This window comes from Schistocerca nitens, unplaced genomic scaffold, assembly GCF_023898315.1.
Source record: "Schistocerca nitens isolate TAMUIC-IGC-003100 unplaced genomic scaffold, iqSchNite1.1 HiC_scaffold_375, whole genome shotgun sequence".
Taxonomy (NCBI): Eukaryota; Metazoa; Arthropoda; class Insecta; order Orthoptera; family Acrididae; genus Schistocerca; species Schistocerca nitens.
In genome coordinates this window covers 4,771,972-4,792,450 of record NW_026045909.1, presented here as the reverse complement: position 1 = coordinate 4,792,450, position 20,479 = coordinate 4,771,972, and the positions used below count along the sequence as shown (strand labels likewise).

Sequence of the window (20,479 nt, the reverse complement as noted above, 5' to 3'; positions counted from 1 at the left end):
GCTATGAAAGATGAATAATCTCAATCACTTCAGGTGAAACCAAACTGATATTTCTTTCTTTTTAACTTTCGCATTAACCACCTGTAAAGGTTCAAGATGCTGTATTCACTATTGATGACAAAGTGGAATATGCATCTTTATTGAAGAAGCTATGAATTGAAAGAATATTTATTTAGCAGAATTCCTAAAAACTTAGTGCTGACATTACCTACCATACATAAAAAAATCTTAATGCTGCAGAGTCTACATTCTAATAAGAGGTTACATTTTTCAACATTGAAAATGGTCTGGAGAATTGACTGAGTGGAGTGCGACATAAGGCATATTTGGAAAGTAAGGATAATTTACATAGTTACCAATGTTGTACCTACTGAACTGTCATTTGACCTGGGGTGGAATCAAAATAATAATGACTTTGAAAATAGTTAATGAGGGTATAATATCCCTCATTTAAAAGCACAGTGAGAGATAGCTGAATATGTGGTGAAGGTATTGCTTTGTCAAGGACTGGATGAGAATGGGAGCATTGGTTGTGCTGCTTCACAGTGGAGACATGTTTGTTTGTTGTCACAGGAGGAGACTGCCGCAAGAGAAATATGATTCTGGATTAGCCAAGAAGGATATTGTCTGGTTGTAAAGGCTCTAACATTAGTACATCCAAGAAACTCATGGTCCACAGATGTCACAATGGGGACACTGTAGGTGCATTTGATACTGACAAGAGCTATAATGAAACTATGTCAGCAGTTAGATAAACAGGAACGTAGCTCAAATGGCTCTGAGCGCTATGGGACTTAACATCTGAGGTCATCAGTCCCCTAGAACTTAGAACTAATTAAATCTTACTAACCTAAGGACATCACACACATCCATGCCCGAAGCAGGATTCGAACCTGCAATCGTAGTGGTTGTGCGGTTCCAGACTGAAGCGCCTAGAATCGCTCTGCCAATCCGGCCGGCCAGGAATGTAGTATGTTCAGTTAAGAAGGATTAGTTGAAATGTATATCACCTCTAAAATACAAATAATTATGAACAGAATGTGGAAACATCCCCAGGCTGTGGCTAAACCATGTCTCCACAGTATCGTTTCTTCCAGGAGTGCCAGCTATGCAAGGTTCACAGAAGAGCTTCTGTGAAGTTTGGAAGGTGTGAGACGAGGTACTGGCAGAATTGAAGCAGTGGGGGGGGTGGGTCGTGAGTCTTGCTTGCGTAGCTCAGATGGTAGAGCACTTGCCCGCGAAAGGCAAAGGTCCTGAGTTCGAGTCTTCGTCCGGCACACAGTTTCAATCTGCCAGGAAGTTTCAACAGAATGTGGTTGACTAAATGATCACGCAATTGGTGGTGTATTTGGTGTCGTATGTGTCAGGAAAATGTAGTGTTCCAGTACAGGAAAACCACGAGAATGTAGTATGGTGGTTTTCTGGAAACTGTCTTGAGCAGCTATCATGGCAGCCCACATGTAATGGAAATACCTTAGACCTTATAGCTACAAACAGGCTGGACCTTATCAACAATGTCAATTCAGAAACGGGGATTAGCAATCATGATGTATTACAGCAGTTATGATTACGAAAGTTAATAAATCGGTCAAGAATGCTAGGAGAATGTTTCTGCTAGATAGAGCAGATAAGCAGTTATTAGCATCACACTTAGACTGTGAATTGGCATCACTTACATCCAATAAGATAGGAATTCTGGGCAACATTTAAGCCGATTGTAAATCATGGTCTGGAGAGTTATGTGCCTAGTAAGTGGATAAAAGATGCAAAAGAACTACCATGGTTTAATAATGAAATTCAGAGGATGCTGAGGCTGTTGCACTCTCAGCTCAAAAGAGAATGCACAAATGATGACAAGCGAAGGTTAGTAGAGATTCGTGTGTCTATGAAAAGATCTAAGAGCGAACCATAAAACAACTACCACCGTCACATCTTATCAAAAGATCGGGCAGAGTACCCTAGGAAATTTTGGGTGGTTGGTTAGTTGGTTATAGAAGGGACCAAACTATGCGGTCATCAGTCCCTCCGACCTTATATTAACTAAAACCGATAAAATATTACATTAAAAGAGGGAACTACTATATCCATAAAATGATAAACTATTAACAGGGAAGGAAGAAAAAGGACAAGAAGAGATGAAGTAAAGAAACTGACTAATGACAGGGGCATGAAGAAAGAAGCACAGGAGACAAGAGAGATGCTAAAGACATAACAGACCCTATAAGGAAAGGAATGGGAAGGCAGAGAGCCGGGGGGAACCACCAAGCCCAGTTGAAGCCAATCCAGTTGGGGCGAAGGGGGGAGCAAGAGGGCCTGCCATCCCCTCCACTCACCGATAAGGTGGAAGGTCCCTCCCTTAAATAAAGCGATAAAAACCCTCATCACGAATAAAATGTAAAACGAGATCCACCGTTGAGGCATTGTCAGCCAACACCAGGGGTAGTGAGTCTGGAAAGCTAAAAGTCTGTCGCAGGGTGGCGAAGTTGGGGCAGTCCAATAAGATGTGAGCCATAGTCAACATTGATCCACGACAGTGAGGGGGGGTCCCCATGACGAAGGAGATAACCGTGAGTCAACCGAGTATGGCCAATGTGGAGCCGCCATAGGATGACAAAGGCCTTACGAGAGGCTCAGAAGGAAGACCGCCACGGAGTTGTAGAATCCTTAATCGCCCTGAGCTTTTTCAGCGAAGAAAGCGTGTGCCCTACTGCATCCAAAAGGCCCAGAACCTGACGACATAATGCCGAGCGAAGGTCTATTTCCGGAATGCCAATAACAAGAGATGGCCTGGTAGTAGCTAACTTAGCCAGTCGATTGGCAAGTTCATTGCCAGGAATCCCAACATGGCCTGGGGTCCAAATGAAAACCACCAAGCATCCATGTTGAGCAAGGAGAGAAAGGGAGCCCTGGATAGCGATGACCAACGGGTGGCGAGGGAAGCACTGGCTGATAGCGTGCAAACTGCTCAATAAGTCACTACAGATAGTGAAGGATAGTCCTGAGCAGGAGCGGATATGGTCCAGTGCGTGCAAGATGGCTACCAATGCTGCAATAAAAACACTATAGCCATCGGGCAAGGAACGAAGTTCTTTGTGTCGCGCAGAGGTGTAAGCAAAACCAGTGCGGCCAGAAACCATGGAACCATCAGTATAAATCACTTCTGAACCCTGGAATGAACAGAGGAGGCAGCAGAATTGGTGGTGAAGAGCCATCGGAGGGACAGAATCCTTTGAATTGATTGAGAGATCAAGACAGAGCTCTGGCAGAGAGACGCACCAAGGAGGGGTATGTGCGTGAGCGGAGAAGAGAGGCGGTAAAGGGAATTGCTGGAGTTCATAAAACAGCAACTGAATGCTGACAGCCATGGTAAACTCACATCATTGCCACTGCTGCGGCAGGATGATCTCCGTGTCTGGATAAAGGAGACCATAATTAGGGTGCTCTGGGGTTCATCGAATGCGGAGCGCAAAAGATATCAGTTGTTGTTGGCGCAAAACTTGCAGTGGTGGAATCCCTGCCTCTGCGAGTAGTCTAAGTATGGGGCTAGTCTGGAAGGCACCAGTCGCAAGTCGGACCCCACAGTGGTGGATGGGGTCTAGGATCCGCAGCGTCGAAGGTGATGCAAACCATAGACAGGCTTCCATAGTCTAAACAAGACTGGATCAATGCTTGATACAATCTCAGGAGAACAGAGCGGTCTGCACCCCAGGCGGTATTGCACAGACATTGAGCACCCATTACAGAGGAAGCGAGGTAGATAAAAAACTTGTAAGCATACAAAGAGGGGGACACTGCCGGCCCAACAGCTGATACCAGACCATTAATGGCTACGAGAAAGAGAGGGACTCTCAACACGGAACTCTGTGGAACCCCATTTTCTTGCCGATGGGAGTTTTGTAGCAGCAGCCAATGTGGACCCAAAAAGAGTGACAAGAAAGGAAGTTACGGATAAAAATGGGCAGAGTGCCACAAAGACACCATTTGTGAAGGGTGGTGAGGATGTGGTGGTGCCAGGTGGTGTTATAGGCTTTATGCAGATCAAAGAAGACTGCAAGGAGGTGTTGCCAATGGGCAAAAGCTGACCGGATAGCAGATTCCAGGTGCACCAAGTTATCCACCGTAGAGTGGCCACAGTGAAAACCACTTTGAGTCGATGACAAAAGGTCGCGGGATTCAAGGATCCAAAACAGCCGCCGACTCACCATGCATCCGCGGAGCTTGCAGAGGGTGTTAGTAAGGCTAATTGGATGGTAGCTAGCCAACTGAAGAAGCGGCTTCAACACCGGAACAACAATGCTTTCCTGCCACTGGGTAGGAAAGACTCCCTCACGCCACAGACGGCTGAAGAGGGTCAGTATACGGTGGTGGCCAGCCACCGATAAGTGTTGGAGCATTTGATTATGTATCCGATTCGATCCAGGAGCTGTGTCAGGACAAAGGGCAAAGGCACTGGCAAATTCCCACTCGCTGAATGGAGCATTACAGGGCTCCGAGCAGCAAGAAACAAAAGACAGAGGCAGTCGTTTTGAGTGCTCATTCAGGAGAAGGAATGTGGGCAGATACTGAGCCGATGCCGAAGCTTGAGCAAAGTTTTGAGCGAAATTTTCTGCTACAAAGTCTGGATTGGTAAGGACAACACCATGCACAGAAATTCCTGCAACCCAGGTGGGAGGACGGTGGCCAAAAATTCGCCTGAGTTTCGCCCAGACTTGTGAAGAGGGGGTGTGTGGTCCTATGGCAGCTACATATCGTTCCCAGCAAATCCGTTTCCGAGATTTGATTAAGTAGCGGGCCCGGGTGCGGAGTTGTTTAAAGACCAGCAGAAGAGCAGTAGAAGGGTGCCGCTTGAAGTGTTGAAGAGCACGGCGGCGGTCTTTTATGGCTGCAGCAATTTCCGGAGTCCACCAAGGGACCATCTTCCAGCATGGGGAACCTGAGGAAGAAGGGACTGCTGAAACCGCTGCTGATAGGATGGCAGCAGTCAAAGTCTGAGTAGATTCATCAACACTGTCGTGTGGCAATACGGAGGGGGGGGGGGGGATGGGAGCAGAGAAGAAGGCACCCCAATCAGCCTTAGATATGGCCCACCTGAGAGGGTGACAAAGCGAGAGAGAATGAAGGAAGGTCAGGTCAAAACAATAGGATAATGGTCGCTGTCACCTAAGTCATCGTGGACTCCCCGCTGACTGGAGGGAAGAAGGCCAGGACTTCTGATGGAGAGGTCAATGGTAGAGAAAGTGCCGTGCGCCACACTAAAGTGTGTTGGAGCGCCTGTGTTTAACAAACAGAGGTCAAGCCCTGCCAGAACAGCTTCAACTGTCCTGCTCAGGGCAGTAGTCATATGATTACCCCAAAGAGGGTTGTGGGCATTAAAGCCCCCTAATAGTAGGAAGGGAGAAGGGAGTTGTTGGAGAAGGGTAGTGAGAGCATGGGATGTGGGAGGCCTGTCAGGTGGGAGGTAGAGATTACAGATCGTGATTGGAGTGGGCAGATGGACCCTGACAGCAATGGCTTCCAAAGTGGTATGGAGGGGAACCCATTTACTAACAATGTCCTTGCAGACCAAGGTGCAAACACCACCAGAAGCCTGTAAAGGGCCAATTCAGTCCCGACAAAGTGTGGAACCCACGAAGGGCGGGTGAGTAATAATTGAAAAAATGGGTCTCCTGGAGCGCAATACAAGTGACAGAGTAGAAGGAAAGAAGGGGCTGCAACTCTGGAAGGTGATGCAAATACCCATTACAATTCTACTGGAGGATTCTCAAGGCGGTGTCCAAAGGGAAAACGAAGGGACCGGAGTCGGTCACGCCGCTGAGTCACCATCAGTCACCGATAAGGATGGGGTAATATCCATTTAGGTGGGGTCAGACTCTTGGTTCATTGAATGGAGGAGGGGGAAGGCTGCACCTCAGGGGGTACTGGAGGGGCCTTGCCCTTGTTCTTGCATTTCTGCTTCTTCTCTTGGGAAGGAAGAGAAGGGCAGACTTCAGTGAGAGTGGGCACGGAATTTCACCAGGCAATCTTGGCGCCCACCAGCCATGGATCGTGCTGCCGATGTGGAGCCGTAGATTGCCTTTCAGGGGGGTGCTGGGAAGAGGAGTCCTGGGAGGGAGCTTCAGTACCGGTGGCCACCGAAGGAGAGGAACACTTCTCCGGTGGGGGAGGGGGAGCAGCACCCGAAGGGGTGGGTATGGGTACTGACAGGGAGGGGCAGGGGGAGGAGGAGACTGAAGGCATGGGGTGAATGGGATGGGGCTGGGAAGAGGATGGGGTAGGAGGGGGAATGGATGTAACGGAAGCAAAAGTAGAAGACAGACACGGGATGGAGCCGGTAATACTTTTGACAAGCCTCAGTGTAGGTGAGCCAATCTAAGGTATTGTACTCTTGAATCCTCCTTTCTTTTACAAACACCGGGCATACAGGCGAGTGTGGAGAATGCTGTCCATGACAATTTACACACACTGGTGCGGGAGCACAGCCACTCCCCTCATGGAGGGGGCGCCCACAGTCACCGCAGAGGGGATCAGTGGAGCAGCGGGAAGACAAGCATTTAAAACATCTCATCGGTGGTGGAATATAAGGTTTTACATCACAGCAATACACCATTACCTTGACTTTCCCTGGGAGGACATCCCCCTCGATGGAGGGGATAAAGGCGCCCGTAGCAGTGTGACTGTTTGGAAGGCCTCGCTGCACACAGCGGATAAAACGAACCGCTCGCCGCTAGCACGGAGCTCCTCGTCAGTTTGGAGAAGATGTTGGTGGAAAATAATGCCCTGCACTGAGTTCAAAGATTGGTGGGGTGTGACAGAGACTGGGATGCCACCGAGATGATCACAAGCACGCAGGGTGTCAGATTGGGCAGCAGATGTCTATGAGCAAAGCACTGGACCGCATTTTACTCATGGATTCCACTTTGCCGTACTTATCTTCAATTGTCTCCATGAAAAACAAAGGCTTGGTCATGGCAAAACTTCTGCCATCCGTCCTGGTGCAAACCAGGTACCAAGGGAAAGGTTTCAACCCAAGCCGGTGAGCTTGATCCTCCTCCCAGGGGGTGGCCAGGGAAGGGAAGGCCAAAGGATCAGGAGAAGGAGCGTCACGTCTGCTATGGAAGCTAGGTAGGGAGTTCATCCCCAAATGGCTCACACTGAACGGAAAATTTTGGCAATGGAGGCCAAACCCCAAGAGGACCAAAAACGCCAAAAAGGAGATGGAAACAGCAAACTAAACAATAGCACAGACCAAAACAAAGCCAGGAGGATAGCCAGGCTGACAAAGAAGTCCACGAAGAGGGAAAAGAGGGGGCAGGGACAAAAAGAGTAAGGATAGGGAGGGAGAGGAACAGGGATGGTAATGCAGCCTGGAAAGGAAAGGAGACTGCAATAGCTCGGGGCCCCGTGTGCGCCACACATGGACCCACTAAAGGACTGTGGGCCCCTGGGGGGGGGGGGGGGGGGGTAGGGGACTTTGGTCTTATGTAAAATTGCTAAGTGGGTCTAAAGTTCTATTCAGACCTCGCTGACCAGTCTGGTGTGGCAGTTAAAGATAGCAAAATGAAAGCCGAAGTTTTAAATTTCATGTTCAAGAAATCTTTCACGCAGTAGAATCATACAAACATACCATCACTTGACTACCAGACAAACTCCCATCTGAATGACATAGTACAGTAACAAGCATCCCTGGCATAGAGAGACAACTGAAAGATCTGAAAGCAAATATATCACCAGGTCTGGATGGAATCCCAGTTCAATTTTATGAAGAGTACTCTACAGCACTGGCCCCTTACCTAGCTTGCATCTATCACTAACCTCTCACCCAGTGCAAAGTCCCAAGTAATTGGAAAAAAGTGCACGAGACTCCAGTATATAAGAGCAAAAGAACAGACCCGCAAATTTACATACCAATTTCCTTAACTTCTATTTGCTGCAGGATCCTTGAACATATTCTGTTTGAATAGAATAAACTTTCTTGAGACTGAGAAGCTTATGGCCACAAATCAGCATGGTTTTAGACAGCATTGCTCGTGCTAAACTCAGCTTGCCCTTTTCACACATGATATAGTGTGAACTATGGATGTTTAGATTTCCAGAAAGCATTTCACATGGTGTCGCATTGCAGCCTGTTAATGAAGGTATGAGAATATGGAATAAGTTCATAGATAGGTCAGTGGCTTGACAACTTCTTACATAATAGAATCCAGCATGTTGTTCTTGATGGTGAGCGTTCATCAGAGACATGGGAATTGTCAGGAGTGAACCAGGGAAGTGTGATAGGACTGCTGCTGCTCTCTATACACACAAATGATTTGGGGACAGGGTGGGCAGCAAACTGCAGTTTTTTTTGCTGATGATGCTGTGGTGTATGGTAAGGTGTCATAGTTGAGTGACTGCAGGAAGATACAAGATGATTTAGACAAAATTTCCTCTGGGTGTGATGAATGGCGGCTAGCCCTGAATGTGGAAAAATGGAAGTTGATGTGGGTGAGTAGGAAGATCAAACCTGTAATGTTTGGATACAGTATTACTACTGCCCTGCTTGACACAGTCACATCGGTCAAATATATGGGCATAATGCAGCAAAGCGATACGAGATGGAATTTGCATGTGAGAACTGTGGTAGGGAAGGCGAATAGTTGACTTTAGTTTAATGGGAGAATTTTAAGGAGGAGTGGTTCACCTGTAAAGGAGACTGCACATAGGATGTTGGTGCAACCTGTTCTTGAGTACTGCTTGAGTGTTTGGGATCTGTGCGAGGTCGGATTGAAGGATGACATCGAAGCAATTAAGAGACCTGTTACCATATCGATGTAGGTGGTGTTCAGAAGCATAGCAAGGTACACAATGATGAGCTAGATGTTAGTAATGGGGCAGAAATAGAGGACAGATGTGGAGGAAGTGATTGGTATCTTCAGTGCAGCAAGGGAGAATGCATACAATTTGATGGAGACGTCTGTCAACAAACACAGACAATCTTTCTTCTGGAGCATTGTAACCAGCTGTGATGGGGTGACCAATAGGGATACTAGTATAGTTGGGTTTATGGAACTCTGGTGGCAGGTGCACTTAAAGAGATTGCAAATGCGTGGAGAGAGACAGATCCAGGTGACCTAAAGTTTTCAGGAACAGTTACAGGTAAGGCTGCATTTCTCAAATACAACAGTGATGTTTGTCAGTGGAGATGCCTGAATACCGATGGACAAGCTGTCACTGCATTTGCTGACAATATTTGTGGTGCACTGGCGCACATTTTTGGAGGAATATTAAAGTCGGATTGATTTTAAGGTTATGAGAGTTATGATATAGGGGTTACTGGGATGGGATTTAGGAATGTAAGGTGATGACATTTGGATATGAGGTACTCCGTGGAGATTGACAGCTGGTGAAAAGGGCTGGATTGCAGTTGGAAGTTTAAGACAAGGTTGACAGTGTATTTTAGTGAAATGCGTCCACTGAGAGGAATGAGTTAAGCAGAAGGTGTAATTGTCAAGTTCAGCATAAATGAACCTGGATTTGGGGCTAATTATGAGGCTTTACAAGAGGATGGAGCCTTCTGTCAGTATTAGGTTTCTGAAAAACATGTTAATAACAGTACTTGGAGCCTGGAGAATGTTTTTGGGCAGTAGAGTGGAGATTGGAAAATTCTGTTAAAAACTGAAATGATTTTGCAAAAGCAGGAGAAGCATTTCAGTAAAATCTGTTCTAAGACAGTGTGGTTACATGGGACTAAAGTTGTGAGTGTTAAGACTAATTGAACTGAAAAGGGTGATGCTTTTTGTGAAAGGAAGGATGGTATCCATAAATGGTAAATCCATTAGGAGGGATACACAGTAACAGGATTTCAGGTCGAGTACGTGGGACAATATGTCTGCCAAGATAAAAGCAACTTTTCTGAATGAGTAGAATTAGAATAAGCAATGACTTAAGGTGAGACTGGATGGAGAAAAAAGGTAATAATAAAAAAAGCAATCAAATTGCACAAAGCACATGCACAACAAAATATTTTTCGAAAAAGGAATGGATCTCTGTATTTGGCCAATTAAAAGGCTACCACAGAGGGAAACAGAGGGCGCAATGGCACATATGTCCCTAGTCTTTCTATAGATTCATCAGCTGAAGGGGAAGTAGATATAAGATAGATTGAAAGGAGGGATAGATGGACTCTGAATTTGAGAAGTTATCAGGAGAAAAATAAATAAATAAATAAATAAATAAATAAACATTAAATGAAACAACAAGTTTACTGTTACCAGTAAATAAAAAGTGAATGGTAACAGTAAACTTGTTGTTTCATTTAATGTCAATAACAGTCACAGTAAAGTCTAACCTAAAATGTTTGTATTTAAAGAAAATCAACTTTCCTCAATTTCAAAAGCTGAAACTTATGATTGTGTGAAACATACAAAGCAATAATAAAATGATAATGGCTAGTTTCTCTGATGTAAAAAGATTTCTTTCTGAAATCAAGAAAAATATTTACTGATAAGTTTTTCCATAAATTCATAAGCATAAGAACTAAAAGTTAATCAGTAGATATATTACAGAAACACACATACACAGGCAGAAACAAGCTGAGTGGATATTCCCTTCAATATCACATGCCGCAATATGGAACCTGTTCTCTGTGTATTTGGCGCAGTTCCACTCCAAGCGTTTGTTTTCGTCTGTCGGCGTTCTGACGAACTGCGGCTTACACTGCCCACACTACCCAAGGACAAAGTCTCACTGCCTTCAAACGTCCCCTACAAAAGAAAGATAAAAGTAAAATACTATACTGTAATAATTCTTGATGAACAATTTTCAGCAAATATATGAAGGCCTACACTGAAGATGCAAAAAAAGAGAGACTATTTACAAACAGGAAGAGATATATATATTACAGAGACTAATTCTGCAAACAACTGTAGATTTTAAAAACAAAGGATCAATGCCTATCTTCTCCCATTACTGACAAACATGCAGTTCTTCTGTATAGTCACTTCCTGTACCTAGTGCCCAGTTATCGGGTCGACAGAAGCGTCCGATCCCACGCGTCAGCTTTGACCCGTGACGTAAGGGTGTTGTCGTGTGTGACGTCATGACGGCGCGGAGTTTGGTTTGAGTGTGGCTGTCTCCAGTTCTGTTTTATCTTATTTTATTTACTTTTCTGATATTTACTTTTCTGATCTGTTCGTTCTATCTCGTGAGATTTTTTTTTTTTTTTAATTTAAAAACACTTATTACTTATTTTAATTATCTGTTTCCTCCAATTTCTGTTTTAGTTTATTATATTTATCTTTCTGATCCGTTTGTTCTATCCCGTGAGATTTTTTTTTTTAAAAGGACAAAAAACACTAATCAGCTACTGAAGCATCTTTATCTTCTATGGGTTGCAGGGGTTACGACCCTTGGGGAGGTGGGTGGGTATTCATGCATGGGTGTCTTCACTTACACGTTGTAGCTACGCAAGGTGTCTAAATTTGTTTACATTTAGTTTGCCCCCCCCACTCAAAACACCCAATTTCCCGCGCTTGTCCCGTTAGTGTCAATAGGCTTCTTGTGGAAAGTGTGTGTGTTTGTTTTTGTTTCCGCCATATTTGTGACGCCATGGGTCAAAGCAGACGGGCGGGATCGGACGCTTCCGTATTTCCCAGTTATCTACATGCATTCTTGATAAAGACAATATTACAGGAAGGATAGACTGCTACTGACCAAATAGAGGAGATGCTGAGTTGCAGACATGCACAACAGAAAGACTGCCATATACACAGTTGCTGTATGTGAGTGAGTTGTGCTTGTGTGAATGTGTTTTCTACTTCGGAGGCCTTGTGGCCTAAAGCTCAAATGTAGAGAAGTCATTCTCTTGTGCCTGTCTAAGTCAGCATCTCCTCTAAACGGTGAGTAGCAATCTGTCCTCCCCATAATATTGCTTTTATTCAATCCTGAATGTTCCAGCGCATTCTTAGTACAGGATAAATACAACACCTACAACTAAACATTACTGTTTGTGAAAATATAGCATACACAAACCCAAGATCTAGAATTATGACAATGGTTAATTTAACTTTATACAGTACTACAATTATAATTTATGTATTTTATTTCATGGGAACCACATGAACGAATCTTCTGTACGTGGATTCTACTTTAAGAGCCTTAATTTTACCAGGTTTGCAAACTGGTTCTAGATTTCCAGAATGAGATTTTCACTCTGCAGCAGAGAGTGCGCTGATATGAAACTTCCTGGCAGATTAAAACTGTGTGCCCGACCGAGACTCGAACTCGGGACCTTTGCCTTTTGCGGGCAAGTGCTCTACCATCTGAGCTACCGAGGCACGACTCACGCCCGGTCCTCACAGCTTTACTTGGTTCTAGATTTCCTTAAATTCCACATAGTCAACTGTCTTATCTAGGACATATACCAACAACTCTTTCGTGTTGCATCTGCCACCTCATTAAGTTGGTGCTCTTATGGGTAGATTAGCAATCAACCACAATTTGAAACACATGTATGATATTTTATTAATTTAATATTTATTCAGTTGGACTTCTGTATAAGATTAATTCATGCCAAACACTGAACTTACTAAAAGAAAAAACAGAAGTACAAGATGAAACTATAAAATGTCAGAATGAAAATAATCAAACAAATAATAATAAAATTTTGTTTCAAAGTCTTAGTAATTTAGCCTATAAGGAAAGGTGAATATGTCAACCACTGCCCATCACAAAGAAGCATCACAGTGTTTGTCTATAATGATTTGGAGGAACTATGGAGCTCATAAATAGGGCCCCTGAATATGGAAGTGAAACAGATTTCTTTTATTCCTAACAATCTACAACTGGCAGACAAAATGACGAATTATAGAGTCATAAATAAATTCAGCCATTTCTAATGAAATAATGGTATTCAAAGACAACTAAAAACTGAAATAATTTCAAGTGATACTATTCTTATTACAAATTTTTACACAAGCAGTGTGTGTGTGTGTGTGTGTGTGTGTGTGTGTGTGTGTGTGTGTGTGCGCGCGCGCGCGCGCATGAACTTTTTTCCACTTTGGGAAATTTTACACATGATGCAGATAAAAAACATGCCATGTGTAATCATATATTCACTTGGAAAACGACTTTTTCTGTAGGTATATCATCATGTGTCATAAGACGATAATTCAATAATGATTGATGGAATACGAAAGTAACTAACAAAGCAATTGGACATTAAATTTCAGATATGAATGGCTGCTGAAACTACGAATTGCAACGGCTACTGGGCTTTTGGAGGATCAAGTTACACTTCCCAATTCAGAAGTGTCCACAGGTATGTAACAGCTCTTCTCTCCATAGCTAACGCAGAAGCATCACATACGCGCAAAGGAGACTAGATTACAGTAGTTGAATACAATTATTTAATCACATTGTTGAAAGCGTCGACAGTTTTCGGGTGTGTTACACACTGTATGTCCTTAAACGTATTTTACAAGGTCTGAGCTGTGACCACAACTTGTCTGACGTATCAAATTCATGGTAGATCAGCTGCTTGCAATGTTAACGCCGCAGGAGAGAGAAGGTGCTACCTTACCTCCGCTGGCGGCAACAGTGAATTCGACAATTCATCTTCGCTGGCTGATGTCCTGTCATCCAAATCATTCAAGATGCTCTCTAATGTTGGCGTATGTTCTACTGGCGGGATATTGTACTCGTCATCATCCAGCTGAAATAGTAAACAATAAAGCAGACTTTTTTTCCTTTAAAGCCAGGGAAAATGTTTCACATAACAACAGCACAAGCGTTTACCTCCTCTATATCAAGATTGACTGATCCCACGCATGAATGATCTGACAGATCTCCTAAAGAGCCGACTTCGGCCATCGCTAACCTCAAATTTTGCACAGAAAAACAAGCAGCAACACATGAAAAATTGTGTTAAACTATATAATTTGCAATAATAAGTAAATGCTCAATTAAACTCCACTACGCCATCCTGTAATTTGAAACTACCCCGACGCCTCTCACGTACACTATCGCATAACACTCTACAGTACGCTCAAAGCACTTCACCTGTCAACAACTTTTGCAATGCCGTATCTTTAGTTCTGAGAACTTGGGTCAACGAACAGTTGACAAATCATCAGTGATGCCATCTCCAAAAACACTACAAAAAACTTTAGAGACATCACGTACTATTTGTAGGGCGAATGAGACAGGAACTGAAGTTGAGGATAGCAACAGAAAAACTGAAATGTTTAACTCAGTTTCAAATATTCCTTTACAAAGAAAAACTTCGGAGAATTGCCCCACTTTAATCCTCATACTACTGAAAACATGAATGAAATAAGTAGTGTCAGTGGTGTTGAGAAATAACTGAAACCGCTAAAATTGAACAAAGCTCCAGTGCCCGATGGAATCCCTGTCAGATTCAATACTGAATTTGCGGCTGAGTTAGACCCTCTTCTAACCATAATCCATTGTAGATCTTTTTGAACAAAAAACTGTATTCAGCTCTTGGATAAAAAGCACTGGTCACACCAGTCTACAAGAAAGGTAGTAGAAGTGATCCACTAAGTATCCGTGACATGTCAGTATCCTTAACATCAATTTGTTGTAGAATCTTGGAACATTTTCTGCGCTCAACTGTAATGAGGTACCTTGAACGGAATGACCTGCTCAGTGCCAACCAGCATGGATTCCGAAAACGTCGATCACATGAAACCAAACTCGCACTTTTCTCAAGCGACACACTGAAAGCTTTGGTTCAAGGCAGTCAGGTAGATGCAGTATTTCTTGATTTCCGAAAAGCATTTGACTTAGAGTGCCACATTTAAGCTTATTGTTAAAAGTTTGAAGTATCAAGTGACTGGACTGGTGATTGTTTGGTAGGGAGGGGACAGCATGTTATCTTGGTTGGAGAGTCATCAGCAGATGTGGAAGTAATTTTAGGTGTGCCCCAGGGAATTGTTTTGTGACCCTTGCTGTTCATGTTGTACATTAATGACCTTGCAAACAATAATAACAGTAACATCGGACTCGTGGCGCCTCTTGCGAGAAGCGCCATGTCTTTGGAACCGATGATCTTTGACTCTACTTCTGTCTATGTATTTTTGCGCGCTGTGTTTGTACGGCCACATTGGATTCACCTTGTTCAGGGTTTAAATAAATATGCATTTGACTGCAAAAGTGTGTTATTACCGATCTACGACTCGTAATATCCACAGTGGTGACCCTGACATCGTCATCATGTGTTCGTGAATTACTTTGTGCTTCTTTTCATCTTTAACGGGCTTTGTGTGCCGGTCCACATTGTCTTCAGAACAATGGATCTACCAGTGTCGTTTTGCGCCAGTGACTTGCACCCTATTAACTGTGCTTGCGTTTATACTAGTGTGCCTAATTTACGTTTAGTTAAAAGTGAACAATTACCTGGCCCCCAGCTATGCCGGCGACCACTTGACCATAACCGGCCCAACATAGCCACCGTCAAATGCTACTACACAGCAACAGCTGCTACACGGACAGTGCATGCTGCTTAGTGATATTGTGAACGATGATCATGTGAAGAATGTTGTGTTTCCTCCCTCAGCTAAGCAGTCACCTTTGGTTTGGTCTGATGTGCCAACAACGTTCCAACATTCGAGAACTGTATTTCGAATGTTCATGTGCTGGGGTCGCATATTCTTATTTATTTATATACATGCACGACCGGGAGGCATTGCACCCCCCCCCCCTTCCCCCCTCTACACGCCATCTCGGTGACTCTGCTCGCCACAACCACACCGATTTTTGTGACCATCACTCTGTCGTCACAAAACGATCGCCTTCCGACTAGTCTCGTAATGGCACCGGCCATTTCTTCCACGCCAGTTACCAGATCAGCCCCCCTTGGCTGCATCGCAACCGCCTTCCACCCGCTGTTACTCCCACCCTGAGTACGCCTCCAGACCAGCAGTTAGGAGACATCGTGCTGTTAGTTGCACCGGCTCACTTCACATTGTGTGCAGCTTGCGGCCACCCCCTCCCCATGCAGACCTCGAGCAACTCATCGTCCACTGCTACTGTACTCCCGGTGTCAGGGGCTTCCTACACTGCTCACACAGATCTTTACGTCCCAGTGCTGCATCAACATGCGTTACCCAGCAGGTTTCCTGAGCTGCCTGCGTTGTAAAAGGACAACCCCAAGACTTGGTTCGCATTGGTTGACCATGTACTGAATATCCAAGGGATTTCGGACGATGATGCACTTTTCGTCTACCTGGTGAGCCACCTCCATACTCATCCAGACCTCATCAGTGATCTGCTCCTCTCACTGCCTGCCTTGCCCAAGTGTTTAATGGAAAAAACATTGCTCATCGAAAGCCTTTCTTGTGTTCCAGCAGAGGCTATCCACCACATCACCCATGCTGAGCACCTCGATGTCCACACACCTCGCAACTTTGGCGGCGCCTTCAACCATTAATTGATAACCAAGCACTACCAGACACCATGCTGTGGACCTCATGGCTGGTCAAGTTTCTGTCAGACTTACAACTTCACCTACTGTCTCACGTAACTGACCCTCTTGAGGTTCATTTACACATGACCAACCGGGCCTACGCAATCATTCGTCACCAACACTGCCTGTCACGGACGACATCACCTTCACCTTCAGTTGGTAAGCCTGCACCTTTGGTTTCGTGCTCTGCCAGTAGGTGCCACTGCACACATCTCAGCAGCTATGTGACCTGCCAGGAGCTGCCTCCTGGCAACCTACAGGGGGGTACTGCCTGCAACCTCCCGGCAGCAGCCGACCTCACCCAAACAGCAGCTCAAGTGGTCTTGGGCTACAACGCAGTCAGCTGGATCCTCTGCTCACTCCACACCGCCTCACCTCCAAGCTTATCTGCTATGCTGGTACCGTGCAACCTGTGAGGACGCTTCTCGCAACTGCCACGCACCTTGTGCGTACCCAAACAATTCTGGTGAGCACATTTAGGCAAAATGTCCTGCCATGATCGTCCATGGCACCTACCTTCTGACGCCACACCACTTGCTCCAGCGGCACGACGCCTCTGCGTCATGGACTTGTCATCGGGCATGTGCTTTCTCGTCGACACTGGCGTCGATGTCAGCGTTATCCCAGCCAAGCAAGCAGGCAATACACTTTCTCCTGATAACCTCGCTTTGATCGCTGCAAATCACTCTCCTATTGTGGTTCTTGTTTGGCTACTTGGAGACTGTTTGCAGCTATTCGTGGATTGCAGTTTCTCAAACAATGATGGAATTTTTATGGATGACAATACACTGTGTCATCAGGTCACAATTGTTAATGATTGGTTTCAAGAACAATCTGGACAGTTCTGAAGAATGATATGGCTATCAAGATAGCTCAACATGAATCCAGTTGAACATTTATGGGACATAATAGAGCGCTCAGTTCATACATAAAGTCTTGCACCAGGAAGATTTTTACAATTATGGATGGCTATAGAGACAGCATCCTCAATTCACTTCGAGTTACTGCACTATGTTGGGTTAAAAGGAGGTATGACACAATATTAGAAGGTATCCCATGACATTTGTCACTTCAGTGCATTTGCCAGACATGACTCCACGTGACTTTTTTATGTTCAAGAAAAAAAGAAAGAAAACTTTAAAGGGTTCTCGTCTTACAAGCATACATGAGATTAAAACCGCATTGCTGGGAGAGCTACAAGCAATACCAAAGATAGAGTTCCGGAGACTGGAGAAAACGATAGCATAAGAATGTAATATATAATGGGGAGTATTTTGAAGCAGATACGTTGATGTGGATGAGTGAATAAAATTCTTTCCAAGAAACAGAAATTACCGTTTCTTTTTAAGGCACATTGTACAACTGATCCTCAAAAGTGAAAAGTCAAACGAAACAACATATTCAAGATAACCAAGAAACTGCAGTTGCCAGATGCTGTTAAAATATTAATTGACAGATAAAAATAATTGTTCATCTACATGTAGATAGTGTCTTTGTCTCATAATGTCCAAGCAGAACGACCATACTGCCTCTCTGAGAATGCATTGCAGAGGCAGTGGCCATCACGAAATCTTTCCAGGTAATCAAGCCGCTTGGAAGAACAGGATCTTATCATATCTGGCTTGTTAAGAGTACTATTGGCTCTCAACACCCCAGAAATATGGAGGCAAATCAATGTTCATTTCAAAAATATCATGCAGAAGGAAGGTGATCTGGAAGGGTTTGGTACATCAATGAATTTTCTCTGGATTTTGTCATACCAAGGCATCCAGGAAACAGAGTATGTGGAGAACACCGCAGTCCACAAGCAGCCTCTCATCTCCAAATTCAGTGCATGTTACTACACCCATGTACACAAAGTCGAGACATACAACATATGGAGAGAAGAGCGGATTGGAACAAAAAGGCCATCAGTACTATAACCTGCAGCCTCAAAAGATCCATATATACAGCAAATGCTCAATAATAAGGTCTGTTTCCATCAACTAAATTGCCCCAGTCACCTCCACAGGACAGGCATTAGAGACTCACCAACACATTTTTGAGTCTCAACACCAGATGCACGATTTAAATCACAAGCTCTTTAAGTGCGAGTGGGAGATCGTGCAAGAGAGCTGGCCATTGTGGCCGAGTGGTTCTCCGTGCTTCAGATCGGAACCGCACTGTTGCTACGGTCACAGGTTCGAATCCTGCCTCAGGCATGGATGTGTGTGCTATCCTTAGGTTAATTAGGTTTGAATAGTTCTAAGTCTAGGGGACTGATGACCTCAGATGCTAAGTCCCATAGTCCTCAGAGCCGTTTTTCATGCAAGAGACTAAGCGAACTGAAACACTAAATTCTCGCTAATATGAACATAGTTTCCACAACAGAACATGCAGAAAAAACTAACAAAATAATTGTGGACATTTTATGGGATTTTTTAATCTGTACAAAATATAGGATGTTAGGTGTATAAGAGCAGATATTTTATTGGTGACTGAAGATAGTGTACTGGACAACATTACATCAGTATTTACTAATAATTATAGCTATTAGGAGTAACACTTTTACGTTGGTTAGTATCTCCAAGTGCATGTGGCAAGAGCAGGTCATCGGAGGTATTTGCAGACAAGATCCAAGAACAAACCATTCATAATTATTTCCCCCTGGGCAGTAAGTAAGGTGTTCTAGCGTGGACACATGGAAGCAAAACGGTCAGTCTATAATGAAGTTATGTGATGTTTTTCCAGGAGTACTGTTAGACGCAGGCAGAGAGAGAGAGAGAAAAAAACTAACACAATGAAGTAGGTATATATAAGGTACCAGTGATCACAATATCTGCACTTACACAACAAGCCAAAACATTATGACCATCTGCTTAATAACTTGTTGGACCATCTTTGGAAAGCAATCCCGGATTCGACAGTTTGTTGGCAGGTGTTGTAGATGTTTGTCACACCAGATGTCCACGGGCAAGTCATGTAATTTCCTTAAACAGTGGGCCACTGATATGTGTATGTGATGATGGCGCCTGATAGCGACTCATAATGAGTTCCATTGGATTCACATCAAGCGAATTTCGTGGCCGAGACATAAACGTGAGTACACTATCATGCTCCTCAAACCACTGTAGCATGGTTCTGGCTTCGAGATACAGACAATTATCCTGCTGGAAGATGTCACTGCAAGCGAGGAAGACATCGAGTATGAAAGGGTGCAGATGGTCCACAGATGTCAGCGTGTCTTTGGTCCCATGTGAGCGCAGCAGAATATCTCCCATAGAACAATCAGTCTGCATCATTGGTGCGGTGCACATTTCTTACTGCTATTCGCGTGGTTGATGGCGGTTGTGGAGATGACCATCGACCTGACGTAGCAAAAACGTGATTCTTCCGACGAGGTGACACATTTCCATTGATCCACGGTCTAATCTCGACGATTCTCTGGCCACCGCAGTCGTAATTGTCGATATCGTTGGGCCAACATATGAACAAGTGGGGTCGTCTGCTGCAGAGTCCCATGTTCAACAATGTACGATGAACGGCGTGCTCCGAAGCGCTTGTGCGTGCACCAGCATTGTGCGCTTTTGGCAGATACGCCACAGATCGCCACCTATTCTGCTTTACAGAGAAGACAAGCCTCCATCCTACGTTCTGTTGAGTCGTGGACGTCCAACCACTTATCGCCCAGCGGTCGTTTCACAGTCGTCCTACCACTTTCCGTATATGCTCACTACAGTAGCATGTGAACATTAGACGAGTTACGCCGTTTTTAAGATACTAGTTCACAGGCTCTGGTTAATAATATTTTCACCTTTGTTAAAGTCGCTTAAATCAGCAGATTTTCCTAATTGCGTCCTACCTCGTCGCTAGAATGATTCCTCATTCCTCTTTGATCCACTTACACAGGGTGGTCCATTGATCGTGACCGGGCCAAATATCTCATGAAATAGGCGTCAAACGAAAAAACTACAAATAACGAAACTTGTCTAGCTTGAAGGGGGAAACCAGATGGCGCTATGGTTGGCTCATTAG

At 44.4% G+C, this 20,479-nt stretch overlaps 1 protein-coding gene across 1 annotated transcript in view; it reads right to left on the bottom strand.

Annotated features, from left to right (window-relative positions):
- LOC126229566 (vacuolar protein sorting-associated protein 8 homolog) overlaps positions 1–14,031 on the bottom strand; it is a 205,510-nt gene extending 191,479 nt beyond the window's left edge. The window contains exons 1-3 of the mRNA XM_049942334.1: positions 13,774–14,031; positions 13,559–13,690; positions 10,557–10,742 (exon numbers count right to left, since the gene is read on the bottom strand). Of these exons, the coding sequence (XP_049798291.1) occupies positions 10,557–10,742; positions 13,559–13,690; positions 13,774–13,848 (393 nt within the window). The 5' untranslated portion in view covers positions 13,849–14,031. The remainder of the gene's footprint in view (positions 1–10,556; positions 10,743–13,558; positions 13,691–13,773) is intronic.
- Positions 14,032–20,479: the final 6,448 nt, after the last annotated feature.